Source organism: Myotis lucifugus, unplaced genomic scaffold (genome assembly GCF_000147115.1).
Source record: "Myotis lucifugus unplaced genomic scaffold, Myoluc2.0 scaffold_37, whole genome shotgun sequence".
Classification (NCBI taxonomy): Eukaryota; Metazoa; Chordata; class Mammalia; order Chiroptera; family Vespertilionidae; genus Myotis; species Myotis lucifugus.
Window position 1 is genome coordinate 6503455 of NW_005871085.1, and position 12651 is coordinate 6516105.

At 36.2% G+C, this 12651-nt stretch overlaps 1 protein-coding gene across 19 annotated transcripts in view; it reads left to right on the forward strand.

The window, feature by feature from the left end:
- The window catches only part of OSBPL9 (oxysterol binding protein like 9), a 133446-nt gene that overhangs the window by 100485 nt on the left and 20310 nt on the right, over positions 1-12651 (forward strand). For 13 of the 19 annotated variants that reach the window (XM_014454589.2, XM_023752768.1, XM_023752765.1 and 10 more), the window contains 3 exons: positions 4694-4732; positions 7267-7357; positions 8596-8700. In XM_014454589.2, the coding sequence (XP_014310075.1) occupies positions 4694-4732; positions 7267-7357; positions 8596-8700 (235 nt within the window). The remainder of the gene's footprint in view (positions 1-4693; positions 4733-7266; positions 7358-8595; positions 8701-12651) is intronic. The other 6 variants (XM_014454590.2, XM_006087308.3, XM_006087311.3 and 3 more) reach the window with 3 other exon arrangements.

Below are 12651 nucleotides of genomic sequence, written 5' to 3' on the forward strand. Positions count from 1 at the left end.
GGGGGCCATACTGAATACTGCTGTTATGAGCATTTGCCTATAATGTTTTTGTATGGAAATATACTTTCATTTCTCTTCAGTATATACCTGAGTGGTATTTCTGTGTCATATGGTAACTCTGTATAACTTTTTAAGAAACTGCTAAACTATTTCCCAAAGCAGCCATACTATTTTACTTTCCCACTTGCAATGTATAAGGGTTCCATTTTCTCCACATTCTCACCAACATTTATTATTGTCTTTTTTACTATAGTCATTGTGGTGGTATCTCATTGTGGTTTTCATTTGCATTTCTGTGAAAAATAATGATGTTGAACATCTTTTCATGTGCCTGTTAGCATTCATACATTTTCTTTGGAGAAATGTCTATTCAAATTCTTTGCCCATTTTTTAGTTGTTTATTTTATTAAGTTGTAAGAATGATTTTTCATATTCTGGATACAAGTTCTTATCAGATATGTGATTTACAGATTTTTCTTCAAGTCTTTGGGTTGTCTTTCACTTTCTTGATACAGCTATCCTTAGAAGCAGGCAATTTTTAAATTTTCACGAAGTCCAACTTATCAATCTTCTGTTGCTTGTGCATTTGATGGCTTATTTAGAAATCATTGCGTACTCCAAGGTCACGAGGATTTAGCCCTGTGTTTTCTTCTAAGAGTTTTATAGTTTTAGCTCTTACATTTAGGTCTATGACCCTCTTTGAGTTAATCTTTGTGGTGTGAGGTAGAGGGTCCGAATGGCATTTATTTTTTTGCATATGGATATTCAGTTGAATTAGAAATTTTATTTTATAGTAAATTTATAAGTACATAATTTAAAAAGTGTTCACTAAACTACATTGCTTCATTAGAAAGATGGGGATATATTTCATGTATTTTTTTTTGGTAGGCATGGTTTTAAAAATATTGGAGTCTGTAATTCTGATCAAAAGTCTTCCCAAATTATGTGGTGCTGATGTTTTTGTTCACTGTCATACTTCTTAAACACAGGCATGCTGGTATGTTCAGAGAAGAGAATAGCTATTGTATTAGGATTTAATAAGCACTTACAACATAACTAGAGGCCCGGTGCATGAAAATTCATGCACTAGAGGGGGTTCCCTCAGCCCGACCTGCCCCCTCTCACAGTCCGGGAGCCCTTTGGGGCGGGAGGCGACCTGGCGATCAGGGGAAGGCGACGCCCCATCACATCTCTGCTGCTGCCACAAGCCTTGGCCGGCCCTGGTTACCTGAGCCTTGGCCGGCCCTGGTTACCTGAGCCTTGGGCGGCCCTGGGGGGCTGGGGGGCTGAGGGGACTGGGGGACTCGAGGCAGGTACACAGCAAGGCCGGGCCCGCCTACTGCCCCGGTGGGGCTGAGGGGACTGTGCGCTGCCATCTTGTGGCTGTGGGTGCTGCCATCTTTGAGGGAGGAGCGGCAATTAGCATATTCCCCCCTTATTGGCTGTGGGTGCAACCATCTTTGCAATGATGGAAGGGTCAATTAGCATATTCCCTCTTTATTAGATAAGATTTAAATGGGAAGTAGCATTAGACCAGTGGTCGGCAAACTCATTAGTCAACAGAACCAAATATCAACAGTACAACGATTGAAATTTCTTTTGAGAGCCAAATTTTTTAAACTTAAACTATATAGGTAGGTACATTGTTATTAACTTAATTAGGGTACTCCTAAGCTGGCCTTTGCTAAAAACGTCCTCAATCTGATTGAGGTACATTCACTGAGGTCGACCCCTTCCAACTCTCCCATCCACACTCGTCTTGTATACTTGTTTCGTCTATCTCCTTTCCGAAAACCGGCTTCTGCGCATGGGCCACGAAGTTTCAATCGCACTGTACGTGCATGCCCGCACGTGGTATTTTGTGGAAGAGCCACATTCAAGGGGCCAAAGAGCCACATGTGGCTCGCGAGCCGCGGTTTGCCGACCACTGCATTTGACCATTTGTTTGTTTCATTAACATGATTCATATTGAATTCAATTGAATCTCTGGTTCAATAATACTTGAGATTCAGCGTTAGCTGATCACAATAAAAGTTAATTTGTGATTTACTTCCAAAACAAACAACAACAAAAAGAAAGGTGGAAGTCGGGGGGGGGGGGTGAGTGTAAGCCTTTTTAAATAATAGGACAAACTCCCTAAAATTCATGATGGGAATGGATTGACAGTAAGGCATTTGATAGTCTATTGGTTTATAGATTTGACTCCGCCTTAAATGACAAACCACAATAGTAATAAAAATTATAAATCCCAATTTAAAATTATCTGTAAATAGCATGCATTATTAATCAAGAACCTTTTGGGGGGGCAAATGGTCACATATTTAAGTTTTAAAAAAATTAAGTCAGAATTAGAAGTGGTAGTTTTCTTAGATAATGTAATATAATATATGAGTGTTCTATTGCTACATAACAAAGCACCCCCAAACTCAGTGTCTTAAAATAGCAACAGTAATTTGTTTTTGCTCCCAAATCTTCAATTTGGATAGGCCTCAAGACTTGTTTCTGCTTTATGCAATGTCACCTATGTGGCTTGATTGGGCAGGGGGAGGGCAGTGAAGTGGGGGACAGAGAACCCACTTTCAGCATGACTCATACCTGGGAAATTGACTGGGAGTCTGGGTTCTTCTCCATGTAGTCCTCTTCACTGCCACTTGGGCTTTCTCACAGTGTGGTGGCTGGGTTCTAAGAAAACAAGGTAAACGGTTGTGGCATTTCCATGACCTATCACAGAGGTCACCTATAGTCACTTCTGCTATACTTAATTAGTAGACTGTTACAAAGGCCCACCTGAGTTCAAGGGTAGGAGACATGAATTCTTATCTCATGTTGGGACCATTTTTGGAAAATTTAATCTACCACAAGTATGTAATATTACTAAGAAGTACTTTGGAAAAATCAATTTTTAATATTCAGAAATTAATAGGGGAAAGCTAAAAGTAAATTAAAATATCATCTGAACAAGAAACTAAATTTCTTCCTATTTAATTCTCAATAGTTTATTTTCAACTAATTCTATTAAGAATTTCTGAAACTTTGGGTATTCTAGATATATAGTTAATTCAGTTGTGCAAATTAAGGGGGAAATCCCAACATGAATTATGAAGGTATCAAAATGCAGTTATTCTCAGAGATATACAAAAGATATGCATTGAGTCTAAGGTTCCCAAAACCACCTAGTTTGGTGATTCACTTGGAGGACTTATAAGACATTGCGTGTAGTTATACCCAGAGCTATGATTTATTACAGCAAACTCAGCTAAGGTAGAAGGCACATGGGGCAAAATCCAGAGGAAACCAGGCATAAGCTTCCAAGAGTCTTCTTCCAGTGGAGTCATTCAGCATGTGCTGAATTCCTCCAGCAACAAACTGTGACAACACATGTGAATGTTGTTTGTCAGGGAAGTTCATCAGATACTCAAAACCCAAGATGTTATATGTTTGTTTTTTCAACACCCAAGGTTTTTATTGGAGGTTTGTCATATAAGCACTCTCTATTTAGCATTTACCAAGATTCCAGACTTCCAGAACGAAAGCAGGTGTTCAGAATAAACCGTATTGTTTAGGCAACAGTGAGCTACCCTTATCAGTTAGGGTAGTGGGAACCCTCCTGAAACAGAATTTCCTAGATACCAGCCAAAACAACTTTACAAGCAGGCTTTTCTAAGGATAGCTAAAGTTATCAATAAACGAGATAAAACTTGGCCATTATGTTTAAAACCAAGACCAAATATTAGTTTCTGTTAACACTTAGAAACTTCCTGATTATATGAAGTTAAAACTTTCATTAGTTTTATTTGAAGTTTAAATATACTGTCTGAGTAAAAACAATAATGTGTTGATAACTTTCCACCACTGTCACCCTCAGTACCTAAAGGATTAAGATAGTACCTACCACCCTAGCTGGCTTGGCTCAGTGGATAGAGCGTCGGCTTGTGGACTGAAGGGTCCTGGGTTCGATTCCAGTCAAGGGCACATGACCCGGTTGCAGGCTCGATAGCCAGTAGGGGGCATGCAGGAGGCAGCTGATCCATGATTCTCATCATTGATATTTCTATCTTTCCCTCTCCCCTCTGAAATTATATATATATATATATATGAAAGATAGTACCTACCTTATAGAGTTGATGGAATAAGTGAATTAGTTAGCTCCCTATATCATCATTTCCATGAATATAATGATTATGTTTACTGAAAGCAAAATCATGTCATCTATTTAGAAAAGTATTAGTATAATTGTTGGGCCAATAGTCCGAATATGGGAAATGGTATCTATACTGAGTTTTTAAGGGTACATGATTGTCATACCTTTAAAGTACAGTAAGAGTTTGGGGCATTTACTATAAATTTGAACCCAGAAATATTGTCTTCAATCCTAAATTAGCATATCTACATTTAATCATTTGTACCAGGGAGACTACACAGTTCAATAGGATAGTTCTACAATGAACTTAATTAAATGCTTGTATGGAAAAATAATTGCCTTGCTGTTGGTGTTGATTATTGTGTAGCCAGTGATAAAATTATGTTTGGTTAGGAATGTACAAATGGAATTAAAATCTTAATGGAAGCAAAGAAATAGTTTTCTAACATTGTTAGTTACCTGATAAAATAAGCTTTCTTAATAGGGAAGAAAATACACAGCAGTTGCTTAAATGAGAGAATGAAGTTAATATTTTTAACGTTTTTCCTTAAGGACCAGTGTAATGCGGAGAAGCACGCAGATGGAATTATAGTAAGTTTAATCTAATCTTTGTTTCCCTTTAATTCTGCAGAGCGTTATAACCAGTTATGTCAGGAGAAGCCTGAATTTCTACCTCTTTTTCAACGCAAATTCTTCTTTTCACCTACTCATTGCTTTTTGTTGTTGACTCTTGCAATTTTCCTTGAGCTCCTAAAGTTGTCCCTCTTTCAGCAATCATTTGGAGGGGAAATGTTGATCTTAAAATTTTTCTAAATGTTGGTCCAGATTGAATCACTTTGCATGTGTTAACTTGAAGGATTAATTATGGTATGAATATGCATCTCTAATACTAAATAAGGCATAACTCACAATGCTGCATTTCTGATCAACTTTGTTCTCAGTTGAAAGCAGAGGGGGAGGGGTATATTGAGACACATCTTAATCTATTTAAATATATTTATAGGTTTCTATTTTCTCACCTCTTATTTTTTGATTTTTTTGTATTGTGTTAACTAGCATTGCTACTGTGGTATTATTGCATTTTTTTGGAACATAAACTTTTTTATTTACAGACATCTTCTATTCTTTCCTCCTCCTTGGCTTTTTACTCTTCCCTTATATTCAACTTCCTCTCTGTAAAGAAAAGGAAATGTTATTGTTCCCAGCTGGGAATAAAAATTAGAGATTAACGGTTTGTGGTTTGAGATACCCTAGTTTTATGGTAACTGAGTGACTTCTGTTCAAACTGTGTTTCTGAAGCAGTCTTTTCTTTGTCTTAAGACTTTACAAATGACAGCTTGTCTGAAATCTGGAATCTTCAAAACCATCTCATGATTATACTTAAAAAAATGTTATCTTTATATTTGGGTTAAAATGAAAAAAAAGTTAAATATCTATGATGTTTGCATATTTTTTAAGAAAGCAAAGAGAAACATTTTTAAAATTTGAATTAAACACATTAGAATTTTTATTTCTCTTTTCACAGTGTGAGTTCAAAGTTTGAGTCATGATGATATACAATTATGTGGTATAAATACAATGTAATCTCTCTTGCTGAGATAGCAAATAAGTTTGTAAGCCTCATGGAAAAAAAGACTGTATATGTTGTCTAGCATTTCATGGTCCCCAAAGACCCTAAGGAAAATCATGTTGTCAATTACTTTTTCTCTTTTCCCTCTGAACAAAATTAGTTACTTTTGATTATGTTAAAAAAGTTTTAGAAAGCATTAAAAAAAATGTTAATCATTTGCAATTAAAACACCTACATTCCCTAACCATAGGAAATCTAAACTTGTAGAAAACAAACATATTTGAATCATTTGTTTGGGGATGATTGCATTTTTCCTTGAGTTTTTATTTTTAAGAAAGAAAGGATTTTAGGGCCTTGGACCCAGACTGCTAGGACCCAGCCTTGCCATTCACTAGCTGTGACCTTAGACAAGTTACTTGACCTTAGAGTTTTAGTTTCCTCTATAAAGAAAAGTTACTAGTTCTACCTCAGAAGGTTTTTATAAGGTGCAGAGTGAGCTTACAGTACTCCATAAATGTTAGCTATAGGTACATATATGTATATATAATTTATTATATATTTTATGGGATGAGTTTTAATGTCGCAACAGATTACGGCTGAAGATTATCATTTGTTTACATTTCTCACACTCTGTAAATGCATTTGAAAGCAAGTTGTAGAATGTAATTTGACATATTTTAGCTTGAAGTTGATTGACCAATTACCTTTATTGTTCCTGTCCCACCCCAGGCCATCGCTGAACTATTTTCTGTGTCCATGGGCTTAGTGTAGCCTTTTCTAAGTGGTGGATCTAAACTTTATTCTGGCAGAGACCTTTGTTTGAAATCCTCCATTTCTTCATATAAAAATGCATGGAATCTTGTTTTTAAAATGCTGTAGGATAATTTCTTGGTTTGGAATCAGAGAAATCTGAACATTTTCTCTCTCCAAAATCATATCTATATGTTTATGTTTAAAAAAAAAATCTTCTTCCCACACACACCCATTTCAAATAGAAGATACATCTCTTTGCCTTTAGTGATTGTAAAACTAGGTGCCTGTGTTGTGCGGTAGACAGTAATGGGAGGTGACAGTAGTATGGAATGGAAAGATTAGATCCTTCTGGTGCCGGTACATAAGCTAGTCATAGGTGTAATATTTATTCACACCAAAGCAAGAGAGCATTTCTCTTTCTTAGATAAAGAAACAATATCTGTGGTGAATTTAACATTTGAGAAGCACTGAATTGAATTGAGAGGTTATTGTTTTGGCTTCCTGAAATCTTGCCACACCATTATATAATGCTTTCCAAGTTTTTCCATTTAGCTTTACCTTCCTATAATACAGAGATTCATTCATTCATTTTTCTCCTCCTTACTATGCTTTTAAAATAATAATAATGAGAAACTTAGACTTATGCATAGAAAAGCTGTTTCATTTTCTCTTCGTATTTTCATCAGCATATCTACCTTCAGGACTTTGCTGTCAGAAATATGGGCAATTTCATACATTTGGGGGGTTCAGCATTGGAAGGGCATTTAATTAAAAATAATTATAATGTGTTTCTTTATCTCAGAGTACTATTAATCCTGTAGATGCAATATATCAACCTAGTCCCTTGGAACCTGTGATCAACACAATGCCTTCCCAGACTGTCTTACCTCCAGGTATAGTATTTGGAAAATGTTTCACACATTCATTGCTGAGAAAAAACATAATTTTTATGACTGTCCTAGTAATCTTTGAGGGCTCTTTCTTTTTCTTTTAATACATAAAAATAAAAATATACAGCCAAAAATGAATTGGAAAATGATAGTATTTTTAATATTGGGGCTTTTTAAGTATAATGAAAGGGCTTTCGGTTTTCAGAGTGAGATGGAAAATAGACATGGTTACTAAGACCTGGATTAGCTGATGGGATAGAATCCTATGACTCGGGATTTATGGCCACCAAGGTAAATAATATACCTTGATCTGCTTGAAGGCAATCCAGGAATATTCTGTTTTGGGATATTCTTTATAGCTCTGAATAATACAAATGGTTTCTTCATGGTGAGCTTTAAGATAATGAGAAAGGGAAGAATGAAATTTGTTATGTCTACCAATTAAATAGACTTGTGTATTTTTAAGTATAGAGTACTACCCAACTAGTCTGATTCCTTTTGCTTTTTTGTTGCATCCAACATAACTGTGTTGTTGTTCTTTTTTTTTTAAATCCTCACCCAAGAATATTTTTCCATTAATTTTTTAGAGAGAGTGGAAGAGAGAGGGAAAGACAGAGAGAAATATTGATGTGAGAATAACACATTGATTGGTTGCTTCCTGCATGAGCCCAACCAGAACCCGGGCCAGGGAGGAGCCTGCAACCGGGGCACGTGCCCTTGATCAGAATCGAACCCGGGACCCTACATCCACAGGCCGATGCTCCACTGAGCCAAACCAGCTAGGGTGTAATTGTGTTCTTAATGATGACATGGTTCAGTCAGAAATTGTACTGGAAAAAAGAAATGATTTTTTAAAAATTACTTAAGAGTATGTGAAATCCTTTTGTGAATTTTTATATATCCTTAAGAGAATGCGCTAACATCTCTCATGGACTAAAAAGGAGATAACCTGCCCCCAGATATTATGTGGTTTGATGCTTGGAAACACTTTATCATCAGAAGTGTTTGATGTTTTTACAGAGCAGTTGTACTGAGATATTGGCCTACCAGGACTGGTCTCTTGATATCCTGCCTAGTGTTTTGAGTTTAAAGGGGATAGGATGTTAGAGAGGAGTAGCATGGAAGTTGACTTAGTGGAATACAGTTTTAGAAATTACTCATCTGTAGGCTTTTGAATCCCAGTTAACAGAGTTATGTTTAGGCTATTTCTCTAATTTGTTTCACATGTTCAAATCTCCTAGAACCTGCTCAGTTGTGTAAGTCAGAGCAGCGTCCATCTTCCCTACCAGTGGGACCTGTGTTAGCTACCTTGGGACATCATCAGACTCCAACACCAAATAGTACAGGTACAGATTTATGTAATTCCTTTACTTCTTATAACTCCCCATTTACATTTAAGATTTATATTTGATTACTAACAGGGAAAAGGTTGAAGAAATGTGTTGTATCTTTCTGTTGGAGATAACATATTTTTGCTATTACAGTTCTATACATAAAGTACTTAATTTTATGATTGAACCAGAAGCTTTAGTAAAATTATAATTTAAATAAAATAGAATATTATAGGATTTTGTTTTTTTGTTTACCGTATGGTTTATTTTGAAGATTGACTTTTTTGAAAAATTTGCTCAAGTTAGACTTGTATACTTTCTCAGGAATCAGAAAATATGGAAGTACAGAGAACAAAAGCTGAAAATCTTTACTCTGTCCTCTGTCATTTGTGTACATGTATGTACATATATACCTATGCTGTGCATTTTAATTGTTGTTTTTCTTTTAACCTAAACGAGATCTTGTGTTTCTGTGACTTTCTCTTTTCATTTAACAGAGAACATTTAGAGAACTTTCCATGTTCATACAGTTAGTTCTAACATTCTTTTTACAGCTGCCTAAATAGGTATCATCTCTTTTTCCACTGATGGACATTTAGGTTATTTCCAATATTTTCCTACTATTAGCAAAATTTAAGTAAAATATCCTTATGTAGCAACTTTAAGCATGAGTGGCCAAAAAAGGGGCTACATACCAAATCTGACAGTCTTAGGGGAGGCCTGCATGGTGGTCAGGTAATCACATCCTAGGCCTGTAGCTTTCTTGACAAAGGTCAACCTTTACCTTAAATAAGCCTGTTACTGTCTGTTAGCATCTAAGATAACATACCCTTGGAATGTCAAAGAAATCTCCTTTATCTGACCCCACAGACTACACCCACCACAGCAGAGCAGAGAACACAAAACTCATTGCTACTTTGTTCCCCCACCACCATCTCTATGTGCTATAAATGTTAACCCTTTGCACTCCGCTGTCCCCTCTCAGGGGACATCGGAATTCTAGCATATCACTCGGATGTCCCCTCTCAGGGGACATTGCAGTTTATTAGTGATTACGGGGAATTGAGTTATTTCAACGCAACTTTTTGAGACATGCATGTTTCCCTGAAGTTTTATCTTGAAATGGCACAAGAAATTAAATCAAAATATCGTAAAATTACTAAGATATATACAAGAAATGTCAGCGGGTTTTGTGTCGGATTAAACAATAAACTACATATTCCCGATGTGGGACAAAGAAAACGGGACTGCATTGTGTGTTCTAACAGGAAAACACCTGGTGGCAGGCGTCAAACCACTTATTACTGTCAAACATGCACTAATCAGCCTGCAATGCATATTGGGGAGTGTTACAAAACTTATCATACTGTACAAAATTATAAACAATAAAATATTGTTTTTTTTGCAAATATACATTCCTCGATGTCACCCAATTCATATAAGTCCAATATCATTATAATACGTTACTTGGTTCCAAAATTATACTAAATAATACGAGGGTCTGTAAATGCACGTTTCCGCCGCAAAGTAGCGTCGAGTAGCTGGTAGCCAATGTCCAGAATGGTTCGGAGTGCAAAGGGTTAATTATTAGCTATCTTGTACCCACTGTCGTAAAAGAAGTGTCCCTCCATTTTACTTTTTATCTAATCTCAGAGATTTCCCCACTTTTCTTTCTCCCGCCTCCCTAATCTACCACCAGTGGATTTCATATAACCCTCCTTATGTCTTCTTTGATTCTGATGTATAAAATAAGTTGCAAAACTGCAATTCCTGGAGGATTTTCTCAATAAATTGAGATTTTGCTCCCAGGCAGTTGTCAGTGTGGTTCAAATAAACTAAAAAAATTCTCTACAGGTTTGAGTTTCTTACATTTACATATATGTGGGGATTTTTTTTAGGATTTATCAGTCTTTCATATTTTTACCAATTTTATAGACAAAAAAGAATATTTTAGTTTGTATGTTCTTAACTCATTTAGACTTGTCATTATTTTATCTCTAATTTACAGGAATGCTATCAATGTTAGTATTGGATTTATTCCTTGTTCTAAAATGAAATCGATATATGTTGAGTGACCTGTCAGTCATACTCAAGGAATCACTTAGTACTTTTGTCTCTGTTACACCTGGAGGCCAAAACCACTCTTGAGATCAGAGATAAGCTCCTGCAGTTGCTGCACAGATTTCTTTCCTGGGCAATACTTTCACTGTGTAATAATGAAAATTTTTCCTTGTGATTTTAGCCTATTTTGAAATTTGAATTAGTAAAGGTGCTGGTGCTATTACTTTGGTTTTTAATATTTAATAACAGAGGTCTTCTAAATTTTGAAAGAAAGCAAGCAACAATAGATTTCTTATTTGAAGCTCTTGGGGAAATACTGATTAGCAGTTTGAATAATGAGGTTGAAATGTTTTATCTGACTTTTTCTGTTTTTTATTATTTGTGCCAAAGTCTTGTTCACTTTTTAAAAAAAAATCCTCACCGAAGCATATGTTTCTTAATTTAAGAGAGAGAGAAACATCAATTGGTTGCCTTCCGTGCATGCCCCCACTTGGGATTGAACCTGCAACTTAGGTATGTGCCCTGACCAGGAATCAAACCTGAAACTTTTTGGTGAACAGAACGACGCTCCAACCAACTGAGCCACCCAGCCAGGGCAACCTCATGTTCATTTTAAAAACAGCACCTGTTTTCTATGTTGTTGATTATGTCAGAGTGTTAAATCTACAGCCAAAATTTGCTTTTTTTGGAGTTACAAACTTTGAAAAAATGAGTTCTCTTCCTTATGTACATTTACTTTAAGATAATTATTTATAAGTAATAATTTAGGATAAATTATTTCAGAGGAAGATATTCTAAAAATATCTTAGAGTAGGTGGATTTAAAGAAATTTTAAAACTTAAATTAGTATCTAATTTATGTCTTTTTTATTTTCAACCTAATTTCTTCATTTTTTCCACCTTTCTTTCCTTTGCCTCTTTTAGTAATACAAAAAAGAAATATGGAACAATTGAGAAAACAAATATTATCCTTTTCTTTCATAAGGAAAACTCAGTTCTTTTGTTTGCAGTTCCCATTAAACTCATTTTCTTCTTGGACACATTTTACCTCGAGTAATTACCTCGAGTATTTGCATTTTAATCATTTATAATTCCTGGTCTTTTGATGTTGTTAGGATAGAGTTTCTTTCTCATCTTACTGCTTTCTGTTGGGGCGGGGGGGTAAACGTGGCAATTGAAGTGGCAGGTGGATATGCTCTATTGGGAATGGACTAAACATGCATGTGTGGCTCTGGATTCATTTTTATTGCTGCTGTTCTCAATTTTTTCTAGAACTATGGCCTTGGCTTTTAGATGACCATCAGTGACTTAAATTTAAAGTCCACTAAGCATCTGCAGCAGTTTGGCATAAATTGCCTGATAGCCTGCCTCCCTCCCTCCCTCCCTCCCTCCCTCCCTCCCTCCCTCCCTTCCTTCCTTCCTTCCTTTTATTTTTTAATTGATTTCAGAGAGGAAGGGAGAGGGAGAGATAGAAACATCAATGATGAGAGAAAGAATCATTGGTTGGCTGCCTCCTGCATGCCCCCTACTGAGGATCGAGCTCACAACCCGGGCATGTGCCCTTGACTGGAATCGAACCCAGGGCCCTTCAGTCCGCAGGCCAACACTCTATCTACTAAGCCAAACCGGCAAGGGCACCTGTTAGCCTTTGATGCTCAATAAACCCTTGTTGAGTTTATCTCAGTTCTCCATTGTTCCTATTGATATTTTCATGGTTATTACTTTATTACTAGACAATGAACCAGATGATCATCACAAAGATTAGGTGGTAGTCTTCTTTTTTAGATCTGTTAATTTCCATTTTCTTATTTAGACTATTGAAGAATAAAAAGATACTCCTCCTAGTCTTTTCCTTTTCCACATTCTTTCCATAGTAGCCCTGTGTTTTTCTCTGCCCCTGTACCCC